The 22,449-nt window shown below is 37.9% G+C and overlaps 7 protein-coding genes across 10 annotated transcripts; 2 read left to right on the top strand and 5 right to left on the bottom strand.

The window, feature by feature from the left end:
* The first annotated feature begins 519 nt into the window (after positions 1-519).
* LOC102628460 (serine/threonine-protein kinase AtPK2/AtPK19-like) lies at positions 520-4,134 on the top strand. Of its 2 annotated transcripts, none has more exons than XM_006486072.4 (7): positions 520-685; positions 1,104-2,049; positions 2,264-2,346; positions 2,446-2,566; positions 2,729-2,902; positions 3,194-3,301; positions 3,684-4,134. In XM_006486072.4, exons 2-7 carry the CDS (start codon positions 1,390-1,392, stop codon positions 3,975-3,977), a joined length of 1,440 nt encoding a protein of 479 aa, XP_006486135.1. In that variant the 5' UTR covers positions 520-685; positions 1,104-1,389; the 3' UTR covers positions 3,978-4,134. The 2 variants fall into 2 exon arrangements, with proteins under 2 accessions (XP_006486135.1, XP_024957026.1); XM_025101258.2 differs by lacking the exon at positions 520-685 and adding an exon at positions 692-743.
* A 372-nt stretch (positions 4,135-4,506) lies between these two features.
* LOC102628168 (low affinity inorganic phosphate transporter 8-like) lies at positions 4,507-6,470 on the bottom strand. The gene has a single exon (XM_006486071.3). The coding sequence runs from the start codon at positions 6,316-6,318 to the stop codon at positions 4,672-4,674; it is 1,647 nt and encodes a 548-aa protein (XP_006486134.1). The 5' UTR covers positions 6,319-6,470; the 3' UTR covers positions 4,507-4,671.
* A 317-nt stretch (positions 6,471-6,787) lies between these two features.
* On the top strand, positions 6,788-8,013 carry LOC107178007 (uncharacterized). The gene is made up of 4 exons (XM_015532626.3): positions 6,788-6,990; positions 7,073-7,155; positions 7,346-7,559; positions 7,664-8,013. Exons 1-4 carry the CDS (start codon positions 6,903-6,905, stop codon positions 7,765-7,767), a joined length of 489 nt encoding a protein of 162 aa, XP_015388112.1. The 5' UTR covers positions 6,788-6,902; the 3' UTR covers positions 7,768-8,013.
* Positions 8,014-8,127: 114 nt separating this feature from the next.
* On the bottom strand, positions 8,128-9,906 carry LOC102627873 (thioredoxin H-type). The gene is made up of 5 exons (XM_006486070.4): positions 9,659-9,906; positions 9,074-9,157; positions 8,808-8,948; positions 8,574-8,696; positions 8,128-8,481 (listed from the first exon to the last, which is right to left on the bottom strand). The coding sequence occupies exons 2-5, from the start codon at positions 9,092-9,094 to the stop codon at positions 8,341-8,343; spliced, it is 426 nt and encodes a 141-aa protein (XP_006486133.1). The 5' UTR covers positions 9,095-9,157; positions 9,659-9,906; the 3' UTR covers positions 8,128-8,340.
* Positions 9,907-10,598: 692 nt separating this feature from the next.
* On the bottom strand, positions 10,599-13,958 carry LOC102627189 (probable inactive receptor kinase At5g58300). Of its 3 annotated transcripts, none has more exons than XM_006486069.4 (3): positions 13,726-13,958; positions 11,467-12,756; positions 10,599-11,356 (listed from the first exon to the last, which is right to left on the bottom strand). In XM_006486069.4, exons 2-3 carry the CDS (start codon positions 12,731-12,733, stop codon positions 10,740-10,742), a joined length of 1,884 nt encoding a protein of 627 aa, XP_006486132.1. In that variant the 5' UTR covers positions 12,734-12,756; positions 13,726-13,958; the 3' UTR covers positions 10,599-10,739. The 3 variants fall into 3 exon arrangements, with proteins under 3 accessions (XP_006486132.1, XP_006486131.1, XP_006486130.1); XM_006486068.4 differs by lacking the exon at positions 13,726-13,958 and adding an exon at positions 13,431-13,719; XM_006486067.4 differs by lacking the exon at positions 13,726-13,958 and adding an exon at positions 12,856-13,402.
* A 738-nt stretch (positions 13,959-14,696) lies between these two features.
* On the bottom strand, positions 14,697-18,219 carry LOC102626917 (uncharacterized). Its single transcript, XM_006486066.4, has 3 exons — positions 17,303-18,219; positions 15,873-16,145; positions 14,697-15,334 (listed from the first exon to the last, which is right to left on the bottom strand). The coding sequence occupies exons 1-3, from the start codon at positions 17,873-17,875 to the stop codon at positions 15,074-15,076; spliced, it is 1,107 nt and encodes a 368-aa protein (XP_006486129.1). The 5' UTR covers positions 17,876-18,219; the 3' UTR covers positions 14,697-15,073.
* Positions 18,220-19,304: 1,085 nt separating this feature from the next.
* LOC102626628 (60S ribosomal protein L10) lies at positions 19,305-21,206 on the bottom strand. The gene is made up of 4 exons (XM_006486065.4): positions 21,038-21,206; positions 20,409-20,910; positions 19,904-19,985; positions 19,305-19,570 (listed from the first exon to the last, which is right to left on the bottom strand). Exons 1-4 carry the CDS (start codon positions 21,045-21,047, stop codon positions 19,502-19,504), a joined length of 663 nt encoding a protein of 220 aa, XP_006486128.1. The 5' UTR covers positions 21,048-21,206; the 3' UTR covers positions 19,305-19,501.
* Between the last annotated feature and the right edge of the window lie 1,243 nt (positions 21,207-22,449).

Raw genomic sequence — 22,449 nt, forward strand, 5'->3', positions numbered from 1 at the left:
TGTGTTTTACTTCAACTCAAAATGTCTTTAATGCCCTTATATTCGGAAATGTCTTTTATACCCTTATTACATCAGCAACACATTAACAATTTTTTAAAGTTGTTAACAGATTGGTATTAAAATGATAACGCGCAAAATTTTAATAGTAAAATATAATTTTCGGCAAATCTTAGTACTGACGTGATATGTCAGTAAAATTTTAGTAATAAATTGACAATATCCCTTTTTATTTAAAGGAAGTTCTTTATATGTATTGAAGGTATGAGTATTATTAGTCTACAAAATCAGTAACAAAAACTCTCTAATATTTGATTGGTCAAGATTGAATATTAACATAATTTAGTCATTTTCATGAGAGTTCGAAACTCTTACACTATAAGTTATACCCTTAATTGAGAAAAGAAAAGTAGTTAAGGATCCAGATGATAAAACACCATCACAAAGTTGTTTAATGGGGAAAAAAGAATATGTACGAATAGAAAATGACTTTCAATTTACCGTAAATCGACATAACAGGTGGAATACAAAGTTTATAGCAGAACAGCCAACCACAATGAGCCACGTCGTCAGAACTGAGAGGCATCAATCTCAGGAAGTTATTGGATTCCTTTTTTTTTTTTTTTTATAATCCTCTCTACGCTTTACGCCCGGACTCCTCGCCGCGTTTCTTTTGCAACCTTCACAGGTCAGTTTCTTCCTGTACATTTTGTTAATGTTTGGTTGGTTCGTTTCGAATTGTTAAGGTTAAGCTTCTGTCTTTAATTTCTGTTTCTGTTTTGCCCGTTGCCGTTGTTGTTATTACTTGAAAATTTTCGCAGCTATTTAGGGTTTGGCTTTCGCAATTTCCAAACTCGAGCCTGCTTGTTTTTATTTACAGATCTAATGCTCCATAAAAGAAAGTTCATTAATGGACTCAATTTATCATCTTTATGAATATTCCTTTAAAAAGATGGAATTTTTAGCTGCTTCAATTAGTTTGATTAATTGAAAATCAGGGGATATGATTCGAATTATGAATTGTGTTTTATAGTGGGTGATATGATTGATTTGTAATTTTATATACACACGCATGGATGGGACTGATTGATATATTGTTGTGGCAGCTCAATTACGTGATCTTCATGAATTCAAGAAGCACTGTTGCATTCACTGTTTCCTGCAAATCGGGAAACAAGAACGATTTCTTTTACTGGATTTTGGTCTGCTTGCCCCCGACTTTCCTTGGAACTTTGATTGCATACATCAACTTCTTCTTGTTCAAGGCTATTGTCAGGTGTCCGTCGTCGTCTCTTCACATCTTGGAGACTTTTGGAGAGATCTGTCTATAGCAGTGAGTATTTTTTTAGCTTAGTTGTCTGCTGTGTGCTTGGCGAAGTTGATACAAGCAACATGGTTTCTTCGCAATTGTCTAGCTTGAATGGGGATTGTGCGGGGAAGCCTTTCCTGAATCAGTTGCTTCTTCCAAGGGGACCACCTGATGCTCTTTCCTCTGATTATGTTGAGTTTGATTTCTCTGATGTATTTGGTCCTGCTCCAGTTCAAGCATCTATAGAAGTTGGTGGTGAGATCTCTTATGCAAATGAATTAGCGTATGATCAGCCAGCTGTCATCCACAGCCGTTCACATTCTTTGGTTGGCCCTTCAAGTTATGTTAGCCAATCATTGAAGCTTAGCAAGCTCACCTTGCATGAGGCAGAAGATTCTTTGGGACTTGTGGAGGGAATCAATGAAGAGACACAGGAAGGGCCTAACAACCTATCTGTTGTTGATGCTGCCCTGGGGAAACCTACCGGGCACATAGATAATCTTCCTTCTGAAAACGAGTGTGTAGGACTTGAAGATTTTGAGGTTTTGAAGGTTGTTGGCCAAGGTGCTTTTGCAAAAGTATACCAGGTGAGGAGGATCGGTACTTTAGAAATTTATGCAATGAAGGTCATGCGCAAGGACAAGATTATGGAGAAAAATCATGCGGAATACATGAAATCTGAGAGGAATATACTGACGAAAGTAGATCACCCCTTCATTGTGCAGCTCAGATACTCATTTCAAGTAATGTCTTATCTTTATCACACATAAGATGTTTTGTCTTTTTAACCCTGCACCGGACTATGTGAATTCCATGCACTTTGCTTTGCCTTCATGATTCAGTTAATTAGTTAGTGATCTCAAGATTAGTTTGATCATGATAGCAGATTTCCATTGCCCTACTTATGGAGCTTTGCATATTGTATACAGCAGTTATATAAATTAATCTGTTCTGCAGACCAAATATAGACTGTACCTTGTGCTTGATTTTGTCAATGGCGGCCACCTTTTCTTTCAGCTCTATCGCCAAGGCTTGTTCAGGTATGATGTCATTTCTGCCCTTTGTGATTGTGGTATGATGCGAAATCCTTGTAACATGACCCTGCTGGCCGCTAACAATTGGCACCTTTGTCTACACAGGGAGGATTTGGCACGTATATATACTGCTGAGATTGTTTCTGCTGTTTCTCATCTCCATGCAAATGGCATAATGCACCGGGATCTCAAACCTGAAAATATTCTTCTAGATGCAGATGGTCATGTAAGATCCTGAAATCTGTTGTCTACTTTGTGTTTATGTACATGCTCACGTGCAAGCCTGTGTGACTGCCTGCTCTATTTGCTTTTGCTTAGCTTTATGTATTTATGTTGATGATATAGCCTGCCCCTGTGAGTCCTGGTGTTGTTTTGTACTTTGTTCCAGGTAATGTTGACTGATTTTGGCCTTGCGAAGCAATTTGACGAAAATACTAGATCAAACTCAATGTGTGGAACTTTAGAATATATGTCGCCAGAAATTGTCCTTGGGAAAGGCCATGATAAGGCTGCAGACTGGTGGAGTGTTGGAATCCTTCTTTTTGAAATGCTTACTGGGCAGGTTAGTATTTGTTTCATTGTCCATACTACATTTTATCTATACTTCTGCAAATTCCTTTGTGAAGTCCAAGATTTTAATTGAAGGAGATGGTCATTTTGCATATATTTGTTTCTCTTTCTAGGGAATGAGCTTAGTTTTTCTTGATTTTTTAAAATTTCTGTATGATTGGATGAACTCAATTTGACCATGCTCGTCCTTGATACAGAGAGACAATGTGATAACTGTAGAATGTTTCATGTTTCATTTTTAAATTGACTCCTGGTATCTCTTCCTTGTTTGCTATGTCTACAGCCGCCTTTTACTGGTGGGAACAGGCAGAAAATCCAGCAGAAGATAATTAAGGATAAGATCAAGTTGCCTGCGTTTTTGTCAAGTGAAGCACATTCACTTTTAAAAGGGGTAAATTCACTATTGTCAATATCTGTTCCTTTGCTTTCTAGATGAGCATGATCTTTCCATCTGTTGAATTAGTTGTCATAGTGAGGAAAAGAAATGGAAAAAAAGATGAACATGTAATTTCCATCTGTTGAGTTCGTTGGTAAAAATTGGCACATGTCCCTGAGGGATCCAATAGTTGTACGATTTAAGCACTTATCTATTTTGCTTTTGTATTAGTCTTTGATCCCATCCTCAAATAATTTAAATTTTAGTGCTTTACAATCTTCATCCTTTAGGCTGGTGAGACAAAAATGCAAAAATGTTCCATGATGCATTGCATGTCTGTCCATGAAAATTAGTAATGAAATTGAGAATAATATTTCTTTTGGTCTCCCTCTTCCAGCTGCTGCAGAAAGAAGCAAGCAAGCGCCTTGGCAGCGGACCAGGTGGCAGTCAGGAGATAAAATCCCACAAATGGTTCAAGATGATCAATTGGAAGAAATTGGAGGCTCGGGAAACTAGGCCAAGTTTTCTTCCTGAAGTCGCTGGCAAGCACTGTGTTGCTAACTTTGAGGAGTGCTGGACTAACATGCCATTGCTGGATTCTCCTGTTGCCAGTCCAAAATTTAATGAGAATCCGTTCAAGGGGTTTACTTATGTGAGGCCTGCGGCATCATTTCTTCAAAGGAACACTTGATATTGTCAGGGGACCTTTGAGCCCCTCGTTTGCAGGTTCTTGAAAAACTTGGATATTTGTTTTCGTTGTAGCTGAATTATGACCGAAAGAGAGAGGAAATAATGTTCTTATTCATGGAGATTGTTGAAGGAGAGTAATATCATGTAATCTTTATTTATATGCTGTGCCGAACTCTGGTTTCAAATATCTTTTACGCACCCGAATTTGGTTACTTTTTGTCAAGATTTGGACGAAACTCGTGCAGTTAAATTAAGTCTATTTTTGAAAAAGTTTTCTGTGTCATCGCCAATGTTTATGATATATTTAGAGCGTGTAATTGTGGAAATCCAAGTTGTAGATGATTTTATGAGACCACGAGGCCAGGGTGGCAAGGTTTATATGTGAATGCCAGGAACTAGAGACAATCCCCCCCTACCCAACCCAACAGCCTCTCTTCGTGGTTGAATTTTGACTCAGTGTAAGGTATAACTTAACCTTAACCGATCGCTATTCATGTACCATGTCAAGTGTACACCAAATCATAAATTTACGAGATCAAGTAAGCAAGTTTATTACTGCGGCCACAAAATACAGGAATACAAACACACACACACACAAAAAGGAGCTTTTTTTTTTCTTTTTTGCTTTTTTTTCCCTTGATTATTAGACATTGATACATAATCTCAGAGAAAAGGAATCAATCAATATAAAAGCACTAAACCATTTGACTGTCTTCATGCTCATGCTTTCCGTTGGTTGCGATTCCATTCGTGACAGCAGCAATTTCCTTGTCCTCACCAGATAGCTCCTCCAGTGACAGCCCGTTTGTTTCTGGGACCATGAAAGAGCAGAGGAACCCCAAGAAATTCACTACAGCTAGTGTAATGATTGATTGTTTAATCTGTTTGTCACCCTTTTGGGTATAATACTGTACCCCAAATGCACCAACAATAGCTCCTGCTTTTCCCGCCGCTGCCGATATCCCATGGCATGTTGAACGAAGCCTTGCAGGGAAAAGCTCTGCTGGTACTATAAAAGTTGTGCTGTTGGGTCCAAAGTTCGCAAAGAAGAGGGTCAGACCGTACAGAATCATAAACCACGCGTGGTTTCCGTCGCAGTATTCATGCAGTGGATCTTTCTTGGGATCGCACTTTTTTCCTCTAAGAGAATCATAGCGAGCTCCAAGAATTGCCATGCAAATGGACATGAGCAAGAACCCGCCAAGCTGGATTATGAACCGTCCAATCCTATCAATCAGGAAAACCGTGAACCAGTACCCGGGAACTGTCGCAAACAATGCTACCAAGAACATTGCTTTTGAGATTCTGAACACCTCTTCTATGGCATCCATTGCTGCAGCTTTACGTACAATTCCAGTAGCTGGGTAAATATCTTTCTGGGCAAGGTTGATAGTGTAGAATGCAATATCCAACAGGAACCAGGTACTGGTAGTACCGAGAAGATGAAGCCCGTGTTTCTGCACAAATTCCTTAGAAAATAACCCATATGTAGAAGCCTCAGGACTGACAGGAACTGGGTAAGCTGATGTCGCAACGGTTAAGTCCGTGTCAAGGACTTTGGCCATATCAACTGCAGCTTTCTTTTGGTTTCCCTCGACCAAGGCTGTGTACCGAGCCGTTTCTGGCATTTTCATCCGCCAATAGTATGTCAAAGCTGCCGGGACTGCCCCGAACATGAGCACAATCCGCCAAAGATAATCTCCTTGTGGTTGAGCAGATAACACGTGATTCCTGTTAAATGCTGGGGCATTATAAACATGTAAGAATATGCCGGAGAAAATCAAGGATATTACTCCCGCAAACAATATTCCCATTCCTTGCATTGCAAAGACGGCAGCAATGAAAGCTCCTCTGGTTCTTTTGTTGGCATACTCTGACATGATGACGGCCGAGAGCGGATAGTCCCCTCCGATGCCAAATCCAAGCCAGAAGCGGAAGAAGCAAAGAGAACCAATCACACTTTTAGCTGACGAGCCGAATGAAAGACCGGATGCCAAGGCACATCCCACCATAGTTACTAGAGTGATCCCGTAAACTTTCTTCCGCCCCAGCCTGTCACCTAACCATCCAAAGAATAGTTGCCCAGCCAATGTTCCGACCAAAGCAACTCCAGTTATGGCATTACTGATATTTTTTGGGAGAGTTCCTGGCTTGGGGCCTCCAGCAACAGTAGGATCATAGTAGTAAAGGCGACCTATGAGCTTGGTAACGGTAGTGATGCAGAAAAGATCATAAGCATCAGTAAAGAATCCCATTCCGGCTATAACAATAGCTTTGAAATGGTAAAGTTGTGTCCTGGCATTGTCAAGAGATGAGAAGATGGCTTGCGTTCCTTCTGCCATGCCTGTGGTGTTCTTGCAAGAGACTGATACTGCCTGAGAGATGAATTGCTAATGGAAGAGTTGAGGCATAATTTATGCTACTGGCTGAATCCTCTGCCTCTCTTGAAGTCTTTTCAGATATTTCGTTGGTACACAAGAAATTCCCTTTGTACTTAACGTCTTGTTGGAATCGCCGATAGTATCAAGACAGCAAATAGACAGCTGAAAACCATACGAGTCTTGGAAAACTTGGTCTTTATCGCCACGGACAAATCTCTGCACTTTGTCATTTTTGTGTTCTTTTGGCTACCTCAATGATTGTTACATGTATTTACTGTAATCTTCTGCTACCTATGAAGTGCAAGTCATTGTTATCTAGTTTTAGGATAAATCGCTTGAATTATCTGCCACCTTGTCTTGTTTCAGTATAGAATATTTCTCCGAAGTTTTAATATGTATATATACTTGGTATATGCCACACACCAAACACTTACTCCATTGGTTTCTTCACATACATGTTCTTTCAAATCCATAGGTTTTAAGGGGTTGTTTGGAAAGATTTTTTCTGCCCAACTGCTAGAATTACAGGAGCACCACACTTGAAGATGGACGTTGCATCAACCGCTGAAAGAAAAGTTTGTTTTCTCTATGGCTTATTGATGATTTCTCTTCTGCTTTGCGTCAACCGCGCAGGTCTCTCTTTCTTCCCTCTCTTTTACTTGTGCTGGAACTAATAAATTTTCAATCTTACGTTTGCCTGCTTGTTTCTTTGCAGATGCACAACCTGGTGACCCTACTGGAAATGTGAATCTAAGCCCATTTGAAAAGTGGAGAAGTGCTTATGAATGCATGCAAAATGTAATCCTTCCCCTTAAGTAGTCATGCTACCTGAGAGGAACATGAAAAATATAACACGTGTATCTATTACACATGTTGTCTAAACTTTCCAGTTTCCACTGCAAATCATAAGCAACAGATCCGCCATATGATATTATCTTGCACGAATTGTTTCCTCATACGCTTACTTATTCGTGCTGGATGTGATTAGGTTTCACATAGTTGCCCTGACAAGTATACGCTAAATGATTCCGGATGGTTGAATGTAACTGATGGTGATGCTGGAGATTTCTGCACCGGAGGGTGTTTTGAGCACACCAAGGCTGTGCTGACATGCATTCAACTGGTTAAAGATGACTACAAGTTTGTGAACAGGGCCACAGTGCAGGATGTCACCAACTTCATCGCCAATGGATGTGCTTCAGGTACTACTGTTTTAGAGTCTCATAACATTATTCAAGAAAAATATGAGTAGAGACTTTAGGCATTTAACATTTGTGTATTTTTCCCTTTTTTTTTTTTTGGGCAGGATTTAATGGAATTATAGTCCCAAGCAACGCTGGCGGGAGTAAAATTACTTTCTTTGTCTCAGTTTTACCTACACTCTTGTTAATGAGTCTGTTTACTGCATGAACTCTGTTTTCGTACTCTTTAGATTTATAAAACTATGTATGGGTATTGTAATTTGTACTTGACAATGGACTTCAATAAGCTCACTCATTTGAGAAGTGCGAGATTAAGACAATAAGACTAGTTTCAGTAAGTTCACAAGTTTGAAAATTAAGTGTAGATATTGTAACAATATAGATGAACAGCAGAAATCAAATCACAATACGATGTATGTTTTAATTTTCCTTTTTTATATCCCAAATTCCCAATTACAAAGTGCTTATTGCTTATATAAACATAACAGAAAGCTTTCTGAAAACTTGGTTCTCCTTTTCCTGTCATAACCTGGGCTTTTGAGTTTTGATTCCATATTGAGGGGTTAAAAATTTCTAAAAATAAAGCCCTTAAACGCAAGATTCAAATTTGAAACAACCTTGAAAGGATCCAAAATAGCAATGAACTGTGTAAACAATCATATGCCAATTACAGAGCATGATAACACCCAAAAAAAAAAAAACACAAAATATGATTTTTACTATATTTGTAACAACAAAAATTGCACTGGATATGGATACTAGAAGTGTCAAGTATTTTGACTTATCTCAAAAGTTTAGAGACGGCAGCTGTCTTCCTCTGGAGCTCTAGCTTGTTTGATCCGATAAGTTTGTCTATTTGTCGTCCATCTTTAAGGAAAAAGAATGTTGGGGTGGCCGTGACCCCCCATGAATTACTGAATTCCTGCGGAATCACCACATCACAGCTTATCAAGACTTTACACCATTGATTTGAAGAAAATTTTGATGCCCTGCACAGAAAGTGTTCATACTTACAGGAAGCCCATCCACATCCACCGTTAGACATATCATAGAAGGATATTTATCAGCAAGTTGAATATATACTGGTGCTATTTTCTTACAAGGACTACACCATTGAGCACTGAAATTTGCCACAACCTGTTGGACAGTTAAATTAGACCCATTTGACACAACTCACAAGGCTGATTAATTTCCCTTATAGGATAAAAAACTATCCAACATTATGTGGACTACTATTATTAGACTTACAATTTTGCCGTCCTTGATTGATTCTGATACCTTTGCCTCCCAGCTCACTATGGTAGTTATAAGGTGCACATTTTTACTGGCAAACTCTACATGATCACGGCACTCATCAACATCGTCCTCCTCAACATCGCGTCTGCAACACTGCAGTACACAAAATAATGTGAAAAATGAAAAAAAAAAATGAAAAATTATGTGTAAACCTGAAGCAGTATTGAACGAACAAGATGTATTTCATAAGGAAGCAGGGCACAGGACAGAACACTCACCTTGGTCAAACAATGTCCCATCCAGCATGCACAGTCACAAGCACAAGCGAGATGGAACTCTGGTGATTGATTCACAGCTGGTTCCTAGAAGAAGAAACAGCAAGCAGTCAAGTTCCACAAATCATAATCCCTCCGTTGTGTTTTACAATGACATTGCTATAATTTGCCTACAACAATTCATATGAGCGGTGGCGTACATTTCATATCTAAATTATGAGATAATTATTGGGTGCTACATTTTATCCCATTCTATTTATGAAAACCTCAAGTTTCCCAATCATCTTGTTATTGGTTTTGAAAATTTTCGTTTATAACCATTAAGTTATTGTGTATTATTTGACGCTTCAAGTTTCTGGGGTCAAGAATGAAAATTTGAGGATCAACAACAAATTACTTATAAAATGCTGGAAAACATATTGGAGCCATTTTGTTCCGATCCCAAATTAGAAGTGTGCTCCAGGATTCAAATCCATTGTCATAATTTGTGTCAAAATCTCCAACAACTAATAATGAAGAGGGAAAAAAGCTGCCATTGCCACAAAACAAACAACAAATGAAAAAAAAAAGTAGGATAAAAGAAAAAACCTGTTAATCCTGGAGATTACATGATGTGGTTATTGGCCTTCAAGAAAGTTAACATCACCCAAGAAAAAACCCATAAAGGCAAAGTTTGAATTACACAATAAGAAAGAGAAACAAGAAAACTAATTGAATTTATTATGATCACTTGATTTGATACGGTTTTTGGTACATTGGTTTTTAATTTGGTTGTGTTTTTTGAATTTCGACTCTCTTGGCTTGGTTCCTCTTTTTTTCTCTGACGTGTTGGTTAAGTTTTATAACGAACGCGTGAAAATAGGTGAAGGCCGTTAATACGGATAAATTTATGTCGTTGTTAATGAGCTTAGCTGGATCCTATTGAATTAGAATCATACCAACCAGTTATGTTCAAATATCAACCGTCTGATTCATCTCCAAGTGCCTCTGATGCATTCGTTTTATATTTTTTTTCCATTTTCGCCCAACAAACGGTTTATCGAAATTGTCAGTTATAATTTTTTTTTTATTGGTTCTTTTATAACAACAAAATAAGGTCATATTTTGTTTCGTTTTGAGAGTCTTGCTTAATTTCAATCAATGTAACTTACAACTCTTGAAACATGACAGTCGATCCCACTATCATGTCACAAATATTTACATATTTTACCATTACTGTAAGTTACATTAAATGTAACTTAATAAAATTTTATTTTTGATTGCCCTTGTTAAATATTCACTTTTTTATTTTTAATTATTAACGTTATCTTTTGACTGGATGAGCCTTATTACAAGGCAGCCCATTACAGTTTGGATTTTCAGTGTTATTTTTAGCCCATTTTAGGCCATGAAGATCCAAATATTAGTGAAATATAACAATAGGCACCATATATTAAAAATGAATGAGTGAGTATGAGGCAGCTGCAATATTTTCCAAAGTAAGCACAACAGTTACACACATATTTACAAAAAAAAAAAAAAAGAATAGTACCACAAGCTGAATTTGAAATTCACTAATTCAACGAATTCAGGGAGAATGGCCCAACATACAAATGTATCTTAGCTCAACATGGTTATTGAACAAACAAACAAAGTTGGCTTGAAGCATAATGCAAAATGTTCAAAGCAATCAGGGTGTTTGGACATTAGATTCAGTTCCAGAAGATGCCCTGTTCTTCAACTCAGGTTGTTGAATTTGTTCTATCATTCTAACAACGTCATCCATTTTTGGCCTAGAGTCTGGGACCTTTGCTACACATGACAATGCAATCTGTAGCATCTGCACCATCTCCTCTTCAACATCTTGGTACTTCAGTAGCTCAACATCAAACACCTCGGCTGTCCATTCCTCGCGAACAACAGAACGGACCCATCTTGGAAGATCAACCACATCGTCATGGCCCGAGTGTTGGAGAGGGGCTTTGCCTGTCAGCATTTCCAGGAGGAGCACACCGAAGCTATAAACATCGGATTTTTGAGACGCTTTCCGGGTCTCAGTTACTTCTGGAGCACGGTACCCTATGGTTCGAGTTGCGGTTGTTGGGAAATTGATCAGATGAGCCAAGCCAACGTCAGATATGCAACCATTAAGGTCTTGGGTGAGTAGGACATTGGAGGATTTGATGTTGCCGTGTGTGAATTTAGCACCACCCTCGGAATGGATGAAAGCAATCCCCCTAGCAGTACCAAGAGCAATTTTCATTCTTGAATTCCAATCCAGTGCAGTTCCACCGTCACTTCTATTTCCTGTTGTTTCAGGAAAACACAAAATTGAAGCAACAATTCAATATCACTGCTAAAGAGTTAATAGATTTGTTTGAATAATGATACTAATGTAGAGTGGAGGTGAAACTTACTATGCAAGAGCATGAACAAGCTACCCGCAGGCATGTAGCTGTAGACTACAAGCTTCTCATCCTTTGAGTAGTAATAAGCACGGACTGGCACCACATTTGAGTGCTTTCCAATCGTCCCTACGACTTCCATCTGCTGCTCAAACTCCCTCTTGGTCGCTGCAACTTCCCTCAATCTTTTCACTACCACGGTTGTACCATCCTCCAAAATGGCCTTGTAAGTTGAACCGTAGCTTCCCTTGCCAAGAACTTCAGCTGAAGCCCTCAACAAGTCCTCGAGATCAAAATTAAAATAAGAGCCATCCAAGAAACACAACTTATTCTTCTCGGCTTCCTGCACTCCACTTCCGAAGTCCTTAGGCTTCTCAGCGGTGCCCTTTCCCTTCAGCACACCACTGCCTTGGCGATCCAACTTCTTCAAGCAGCATAAAAAGAACAATGCTAGCAAAAGAAACAGCACTGCGCAGCCCCCAACAGCAATAGCAATGATAGAACCTGAATTAAGTTTCTTTCTGGAAGCATTTTTATGTGGGGAAATTGTTGGAAAGTAACTTGGGGAAGGAGAAGGAGAAGAGGAAACCGTGGAGCAGGGGGTGAGTGGTAGCCCACATAACATAGAGTTCCCAACAAATGAAGAATTAGGGAACGTTTGGAGGGAGTCAGGAATGGAGCCATTCAAGTTGTTATTGCTGAAATTCAAGATCTTCAGCCTGGGGAGATTGAGTGGGGGAATAGCTCCAGATATGGAATTGTTTTGAAGGTTCAACAAATGAAGTCGCGCAAGATTCTGAAATCCGGGTGGAATGTTTCCAGTGAATGCGTTGAAGGAAAGATCCAATGCATTGAGTTGGAGGGAACGAAAGGCCGGAAGGACACCGGAGAAATAATTATTTTGAAGATAAACGTATTGAAGGGAGGAAATGGAGGTGATATCAGAAGGAAGAGTTCCGTTGAGATAGTTGGATCGGAGACTGAGGATCTTAAGAGCATCGAGCTTTCCGATGCTGTTGGCTGGGATGGGACCAGTGAATCCGATGCCAGGAAGATGGATGCCGATCACACGGCTTCTATTTACATTACAAGTGACACCAATCCAAGAGGAGCAAACAGGGGCAGCAGCATTCCAGTTGAGCTTTCGGGCATGTGGGACGGCGTCAGCAAAGTCAAGCAGGGCTTGCTTATCGGAGTTCAGATCAGCAACAACCGTAGGAAAGATAGGAAGTACAGTGAAAAGGAAAATAGGAACAACCATGGAGATCTGGAGCTTCATGGATATTTCTTCAGTATGCTCTCCTGGATCAATCAAGAAAGGCCACAAGACAAAATTAGCTGAACATGCATCACATAAGCAGGAATCATTCTAAAGCAATATCAGCTCATGCATTTTCCTACCTTTCAGCATAATTGTTTTATGTTAAAAGTACGGTACGTGGGATTGAATTTTCTTTGACGAAATAAAATAGTAATGATACTTGATTGAACCTTTTATATCAGAAAAAGAAAAGCTGAGTTTAAATTAAAAAAAAAAAAATTCCAAGTAAAAATTCAAAAATTTGAGAAACAAGTATTAAAGGTACTCCACTAACAAAAGCAAAATGTTAATTCTATAAAGAAACCAAGAGAAAATTATTTGTCATCATAAAGAAGAAAAAGCAAAAGCTAATTTTCCTTTGTTCTGTAAAAGGGAGGATGTGCCACGCTAAAAGCAACCTTGCTCTCTCTTTTAATACTAATGAAAGGATATCACTAATATACAATCACACATCAAAGCTTTAGATGCCTTGATTGCAGGATCTACGCTTATAATTGACAAAAATAACTTCCACTGCTCATTTCTTTAGGAAGCAACAATGAGTTTACACTGGACGTGGAAAAAAGTGCGGCAAACAACTACAGAAAGTTGAAATTTTAGAATGATGATGACGGAGAAGCATGCGTGTGAACTATAACACAACTATAGAAACTACCTGGAGTGAAGATGTTATTGCAGGAAATAAGGCCAGTCCATATTCAAGTTTGGCACATGGGAAAGGCTAATTATGCTCTGTTTGCTTGTCTAGAAAATTAGGAATGGAAGAAAAGTGCTTGGCAATGTTTATACTTAGCTTTTACTTATCACTGTTTCATAAACTAGGCAGGGGACTCAGATAAAAAAAAGCGCCCTACGTAAACTTCTCAGCATATGGCAGTGGGATGAGCACCAGAGTGTAATGTACTGATCACTCCACTACCATGCCGAGGAGTACACACAAATTTACTTACAATCTTCAAGTGTCTTTTATTAGAAAGACAGCCCTCGTCCCAGAATCACTTAGCCTTTCTACGATGTCTTCAATATGCCTTTAAAGCTCTCATTAGTAATGAGTCATTACCCAACCAACAACCCCATAATGAAATAATGTCTTCTTGTTGAAATAAAAAAGCTATTCAAAGCAAATGTCAAACGTAAAAAAATAGAAATGAAAGCATGCACTTCATTGATTGTGTCATATTTTGAGTATGGAGAGTACAGAATAGCCAGCAAATTTCCAATTTGATGTAATATTTGTGTGGGTATGTAATCTTGGCCTTTTGATGCGGACCAGTGGGAATTGGTTGGTGTAACTAACTGGCCCAGTTAAAAAAATTGGGTGATTACTTGGCCAACTCACCCCTAAGTAATTAATAGCCTAAATTATTGCTTATGGTTGGGTTTAGGATCTGCTCGATGCAACTGCAACTTTCACAAGTGGAGCTACTAAAACTGACGGTTGGTAGTAAGGATGAATTAAGCAATCACATTATGTCATGGTTCAATGGGATTATGATGGCACATTAATGCCTTCTTCAAAAGGAAATTATGAATTCAAACAGAAAAATATTATCACATAACAATCTTTGTTTTGACTTCAAACCCCAAACAGCAGAAAGTTCAAAATTATCATAATCATCTTCATAAAGAGAGAAACTTGTGCTTGCTCACATGGTAGGCCCCTTTCTTTCTCTTTGTAATTATCTTTTTCTCATGGTATATACCATCTAGAAAGGGGGTCCTTTTCCTCTTTAAAACAAATCTTTCTGGCATTGCAACAGCACAGCAAAGATAAAGACACAGTCACAGCTCAGAATGCATTTGTTAACAAATAAATGCCACATCTTTAGGTCTTGCTAAGGTTAAGGTGTCATTTTCCAGTACTGTTAAGGGAGTCCACAGGAATTAAAGACCAGAAAGGAACCTTTAACTTACTTCAGAATGAGACTAAACCATCCGTTCAAAACAGATGGTGGGTGTTGGCACCCGGTTACCGCTTGTTCTTGTCCTTTTTACAGTAAACAGAGTATTAAACAAGTGCCAAGAAAAAGTAACACTTCTAAAATAAAGCATGCTCGAAAGCCCGCAATACTTCAATTGTACGCTTTATTTGTGTCTGCTTTAAATGCTGAAAATTTGGAATTCCAAACGATGTTTATCAACAAGGTAATACAACCTCGCCAAACAGTCTGATATGGATGAAATGTGCTCCTGCATCATTTCTGTATATCTGAGATTGTCAAAGCCTTATGCAACCTTTAAAAACTCCTGCGAGAAACAAAATGAAAACAAGCCAAGGGGACTGAAACAGTCACTGTGCTAGCTTTTTTCAAGCTTCTTAATTTCTTCACGGTGTTTTCTTTCAGCCTCCTGAAGTTCTCTCTCAGCATCCTCCTCATCCTCTATTCTGTCAAGATCATCGAATTCTTTGGTTGCTGCCATAGCTTTCACTACAGGATCCCTTAGCTCAGCTATAAGGCCATCTCCAACCTTGTACTCTTCTTCATCCCCAATCAGGAATAATCGCTGGTCAGGTCCTGATTTCATGGGAATGTCAATTGCCAACAGCTTCGTATCATGCTGCATATTCAAACAACATAATTCTTCAATAAGCTAGATTCATGCTTTAAGAATTCATGAAGAGATCTCTCTCTTCCCATACTCATACATTCACATAGTTGCCATATTCCGTTTCCTAATGAACTGATGCAATAGCAATACATATTTTGTAACACCAAACAATAATTAACTAATGTAACATCCTGAGAAAAGAAATGAGTGTGGCACAGAATTTGTTAGATGAGACTCAACTCATCAGTGAATAGGGTAATATACAGGGAAAACCATATTGGTGCGTGACAACATAGAGTTTAGCAATCAATTCAATCATCGCTTGATATATATCAACAATAGAGGAAAGGCCATCAACAAAGTTAAATTTCAAGAACGTCACAAGGAAAGGTCAAGGCAGAATGAGAAAAAAATGCCTCACTCATAAACTGGAAGTTATATTTATGTTCTCTGTAAAAGCAACCTCACCTGGTATGGGAGTTCATGAGGAGCCGTATGCATGCTATGGTGTTGGGTGTGAGGAGAATGGGGAGAATGAGAAACAAACCTGTCCTTTTTTCTTCTTGACTTCAACACTGACTAGACCTTTTCTCTCAGAACCTCGTATTGGGAAAATGAGAAAACAGCGCTTGTTCCGGAACCTTGGCTTGAAGTTCTTCATTGTAATTCCACCTCCGGACATAACATACGCTCTCAAACTTGTTCCTGAGAGAGGGGCACCCATTACCTCAAGAATGCCAGCAGAAGTATTGAGCTTTCTCATAGCCATTCGATAAACTTTATCAGGATTGATTGTGAACCTTGAGCGAATGTACAACCCCTTAAAGAAATAAAAAACACAGACACTCATAAGATATAAGCCATAAGACACAGCTCTCCACAATGATGTCAGCAACATTCCAGCATAAACTGGGAAAAACTCAGGATCTATAGATGTGGGCTTTACAAATGAATTGATAAGAGGGAAGGTTTTATGCCAATGAGCTAACTAGATGACACTGCTAGAGGTTTCAGATTCAAGCTCAGATGTCTGCAGTAATAATAATTTGTTTGAATTTCCTCTCATGTATCACCAACGATTCACCATATTGACTGATTCTGGCTTAAATGCTTGTGTATTGTGCACCATTATTCATGATGCTTTGCTCTCCAGTAAGCATCGGAAACTTATAAATCAGGAGGCCAAAATTCACAGATTTATGATGCTGTTACAAAATGCTACAAAAAGGTACTTCTAGATCCAAAACAAAAGCTTGTAAGACAACAATTTTAGGAAAAAATAAATCATTCACTAAACTTGCAATATCTGCAGATAATTACAACTTTCATATTTAATAAACTACAACAACAAGTAGATCCATCTAACAGGAAATCAGAAAAAAAATATTCCTGATGATTTCCACTTATTTGCCTATTCAAGTATAAGAAAAACGAACAAGTACAACAAATAGAATTCCTCAAATAACATATTGAGATCCAGATTGTAATAAGAGAACATATCAACTTAAGAAACAGAGTTGGAGTTGAAATACTTAAATCTTAAGAATACCAGCAGACGAGCACACATTTTATCAGTGTAACTGCAAACGCCACCTCATCCATGGATCAATCACCAGTAAAAAAAGAAAGGGGAGCTTCTTATTAATAGTTTAACACTACTCTTTCAGCCAACAGAAAATAGTGATAAGTATAATACAAACAATTCATTGATCACCACAAGCATATTACGTATAGCATGTTCCAAGTTCTTGTCACACCTAAGGACAAAATAAAGTATATCCAGAAGAACCTTAAGTGCCCTTTAACAACTCAATTAGCAAACAAGAATAATTTAAATAAACTAACACCCACACCAAAATTATCCTTGCCACTAATTGCAAGCCCCTCAGTACACAGCAAATATAAATTCCAAATGCAAAGGAAGTCAAGCAAACCAAACAAGTGAAAATGCATTAGACATTGTGAAGCAGAACTTACTGCAAAAGCAACAATAGCAGTTGAAAGTGCAAGGAACCCATACTTGGCCATGCCTTCTGAAATCCCCACAAAAGTATTTGCAATGCCAAACATAATCCTCCACAGCAACATACAAACCACAACCCCACCGGCACCAAACAGAAGCAGATAGTTCCCCTTGAAAAAAGCATCAATTTGCAACCCTATAGCTTCACGATACCTCGAAAAAGTAGAGGAAACGACAGAGGCCGGCTTCTCAAAAACCTTTTTTGTAAAATTCCCATTAAGCTTCTGACCAAATTCACTTTTAAAGGAAAAAAACCTGAACCCAGGAGAAATTTTCACATTGGGTTTGCGGGAATTTGATAAAATCTGAGCTAAACCAAGATTTGCAGAAGTGAATTTTGAAGGTAGCTTAGTGGAGTGGATGTGAGAAGTTGAAGTTGTGAAATTTGAGGACCCTCTTGATGAAAAATGAGAATAAAATGCTGAGGAGAGTGAGGGTTTTGATTTGGAAGATGGGTTGACTCTAAGAAGGTGGTCGAAATGGAGCCTGAGTAGGCCATTGATGATTGCTTTCGAGGGTTTCGACATAATGAGAGACAGATTAGAATTAGATTCACAAAACACACAAACTCGAATGCAATTCAATGAAACGCAAGAATTTTATGACAGTGAATGGGAGAAAGAACCAAGAAAAATTGTACCTTTGATTTGAAATGACCAGACATAGGAACAAAGAGACAAGTTCAGTGATTATTAATCATCGCAGGAAGTCGTTATTTTTGTGCTTAGAGATTCGTAGGAACTCATTTGTTCCTATGACGTTGGAAAAGAGACACAAGGCACCGATTTTTTTTTTTTTTTTTATTTGAGGGAGGAGAGTAAACTTTTCATTACCGGCCTAAACGGCCAATAATTCACGATCACGGTAATGAAAATTCAATGTGGGAATAGATTCGAATACAATACTTGAACATAAGATTAACAATAGTTAACTTAATTCTTAGCTTATTGACCTTTCAAATCATCATATTCATCACCTTACCATGCAATCCATAAACATCATAGTACATTAGAATGATGAAATTATTCTTTTCTTTGTGCAATACATTTCTTCTTTTTTTTTTAAAAAAAAAAAACTCCTTTTATGATTAATTTGCCTATCAGGTTTATAGTATGAATGAATTGTTCTGTCGCAATTCAAGTTATTTAATGTACAATGTTGTCGTAGAAGTAGATTTCTTGTAATTTAGAAGAAAACCAATCTAGCATTTAACCAGTAATATAGCAAATCTCTTAACAAGACTTGTCGAAGTAGACTTAACGAAAATAGATTCTCCTTATTTGAGAGCAGGCCTCTCCTTTAATAGAGCAAATTTTCAAAAGAAATGCACCATTTAGGCCACATTGAAACAGGTCTCTCTTTACCGAGCAAGTTTTTGAGTTTGACAGCAAGTCTCTCCTTCGATGGAGCAAGTTTCCAAGACTGCTATTCACAGAAACGTGGAACCTCGTTTGTTAAACATATAACCATTATCAAAATGTAGAACCCGTCACAAAGTCTCCAAGTTCACTGTTACACTTTCAGTGCAGTGCTTTCGTTTCACGTTATTGGCAATTATACTTCCAAAAGGTATGGTTAGTTTTACAAAAAAAAATTGAATTTTAACACACATTCCAAAAGGTATGGATAGTTTTACCAAAAAAAAATTGAATTTTAACACACACACACACAAACATCCAAAATATTCATTACATTGTTGAATTTGAGAGTATAGTAAATTTTCAACGTAACCACTCAGACACGGGGACTCTATTTCCCCTGATTAATTGATAAAGATTCATCCATTCCAGTAAAAATTTTCAAAATGCAATTTATTAAAACCACGATTATTCTCACTTAATAGATCAGCAGAGTTTTACCAAATCAGCTAAACATGAATGACTCTTGGTGATTAAGATAATAGCAACAAACCAAATTTGCCATGTTGCCCAATCAGCAAAGAGGAGAAAAGGTGAATAAAAATAAACCATACAAATCATATAGAAGAGTGCAAATTGCAAATTCACTAAGACAACTGCAAGGATCACATAGTTAAACCAAATAAACATGTCACTTCAACTTGAGAAATCCAGTTCAACTGAGAAAAGGTACGAAATGGAAAATAATAAACTAGACAGTAGTCACAGCTCTGCTATTTTGAGACAGTAAATATCTTAGGTTGTTGCTTCCAGGAAAGCTCTTCCAGGTTGGCGTTGAGCCAAAGGACCATGACATCCGAGAAGCTAAACAAAAACAAAACAAAACTTATAAGCAACAGGCTAGATCCATTGATTGCAATGCAACCCCAATCTATCATTAAGTTATCAGAAACTAGAATTATCTCTCAGCCAAGCAAATACCATCAGTCATAAACACTAAATCAAGAAAGGACACGAGAGGCTAAATTGAAGAGAACAAATTCCAGAAGTAGAACAGAACAATAATGCATCGACTGAGGCAAAAGCAGATTGCTTCGACACACAATATAGAGATTGACAACACTATTTTATAAAGAACTCAAGTAAAGCAAAATTGCAATGCAATAATGTTTTAACTCCAATAAAGTTTGATGTTACCTTGGCATTCACACCATCTGGGACAATCCTGTTCTCCGACTTCCACCTCAGATAATCAGCACGGCTGAACTTGGTAAATCCCCTAAAAACAAGCATAATTATGCAATAGTGAGAAAGTAAACCCAAACAAGATCTTAAGAGAGCATTCATATAGATATGGGTATTTTAAAAAAAAAAAGCACGATCAGCCTAGAATAAACAAATAGAAATTCAATCTAACACTCATATGTCCCTAAAGCTCCATTACACTACCTGAAGTTAATTTTTTAAACCCAAACCTAGAGACTACCAGCAACAGGCATCTAATTGATTGTGTTTTTTCTTTAAAAAAGAAAAAAGAAAAAAATTTAAATAAGGGTAGATTTTTTAAACTCACTACTAGAGACACCAGCACCAGGCAACTTAATCCATGTGATCTGCTAATCTTGTGACACGCCAATCCATATAATACAAGCAAATACGAGTTAACTTTAACATGAATGCAGTCATGGATAAAAACGCATACCATTTCCTGCTGACAATAATCTTTTGACGACCAGGAAACTTGAACTTAGCACGGCGAAGGGCCTCCTGAGCATGGTGGCTGTTACTGTCCTTGCAACGGACAGAAAGCAAGACCTGCCCGATAGCAACACGAGCACAGGTTCCTTGGGGCTTTCCAAAAGCACCCCTCATTCCAGTCTGGAGCCGATCAGCCCCAGCACACGAAAGCATCTTGTTAATGCGCAGAACATGGAAGGGGTGCACCCTCACTCGCAAATGGAAAGCATCCTTGCCAGCGTACTTGGCCATGTACTTGTTGCAAGCGATACGGGCAGCTTCCAAGGCCTCGCTCGACACGTTCTCCTTCTCCCAACTGACGAGGTGAACGCAGAAGGGGAACTCGTCGACGCCTTTCTTCTTCATCCCGACATCGTAGATTCTGATCTTGGGATCGGGGACACCGCGGCAAAAGCGGGACTTTGGGTAGGGTTTGTTCTTGATTTGGCGGTAACACCTTGCCGGTCCTAAAAGAAGTTAGGTCGTATTGAATTAATTAAATCCAAAACTTTCAATCTCAAGTCAACTGAAATTGCTTTGATCTAATAAAATCTAGCAACGCGATTATTGAAAATAAATTGAAATGAAACTTACTTCTTCCCATGGCGAGCGTTCGTGTTCGGTCTCAGCTATTCTCTCTTTCTGCTCGGCTCCGACGGTGGAGATTAAGAGCGTAGGAGCGGCTAATAAGATCCTTTATATAGTTGTTGGATAAAACCCTACGCTTCGACCAATTCTGTTATCACACGTGGCCATTGTTGTAAGCGTGTGGACTGTGGCGGTTTCGTGGGCTGGCTGTGATTTGAAAAACCCAATGGAGGAGTGGTCAAAGATTCCAGAAGCCCACATTTGATAGCCTACTATTAGTTATGACGGTGATGTACGACGTGTCGTTTGGTCTTTGAACGATTGAAAACATCTTCTACTTCTAATTCTCGAAAAGGCCAAGCATTCATAAACGGAAAAAAAAAAGATGAAATATTATTACCAGTAAAGAGAACTGTCGCTAACAAATAATTATATTTGAAATAAATTATAAAATCAGTGTCACTTCTCTTCACGAAAAATCTTTATATAAAAAACAGGAACAAGCATGAAGAATAGTATACTATTTTTACCAACTATGTATGTGTTTACGACTTACGAGCTATGAGACAGTCATGTCTATTTGTCAGTTTTCACACCTTTCATTTTCGATTTTTACTAAATTTTCTGTGTTACATTAGTTTGTTAAAAAAAAAAAAAGATGCAATCAATTTTCATTTAAACGAGGTACGAATTCCAACTAAATCATGTTTTTATGATCTAATCTTATACTATGCAAACATTTTAAGTGCTGATAAGTGGTTAATAAATGACAAAAATAAAGAAAAATATAAGTTACAAAATCTTTAAAAGTTTAAGAGAGCCAAAAAAAAAAAAAACCTAAGGTCTTACCAATTCTAATCTCTTAAGGTGCAAAACATTAAGAGTACGTTTATTTATTGGATTTAAAATCGAAATGAAAACATTAGGAAATAAGAATGAATTTTAGGTGAAAACCACATAAAATTGGGGATGAGAAATGAAAACTCCATTTTTATGGGAATGTGAGATTGGAAAAAAGAGAATGGAAATAAAAAAACAAATAAAGTAAGTAAGAAGTCATCAACCTATATACCAACGCATAAAGTATAGGCATGTATGAATGGATAGAATGACATGTCGTTATAAACAAAAATTAAACGTGGATGCATACAATTTATGCTTATCAATTATATGAATAGATAAGATGACATGTTGACTCTAGGTAATTATGAATGACAAATAGTTCGTGAGCAAAACAGTTAACAATGAGTACTTCAACGTATGCCTTCTACAATGTCGGTTTTATAAGTATATTAGGAAATAGAATCGCACTTTACGCGGTTTTAAAAAAAAATTAGTATCATCTTTTTTTTAACTTTGTACTTTATGAAATTAATAAAAAATATAAATTATTTTTTTTAAAGATGACGCAGTCTTAT

The sequence above is a fragment of the Citrus sinensis genome, chromosome 4, assembly GCF_022201045.2.
Source record: "Citrus sinensis cultivar Valencia sweet orange chromosome 4, DVS_A1.0, whole genome shotgun sequence".
Classification (NCBI taxonomy): Eukaryota; Viridiplantae; Streptophyta; class Magnoliopsida; order Sapindales; family Rutaceae; genus Citrus; species Citrus sinensis.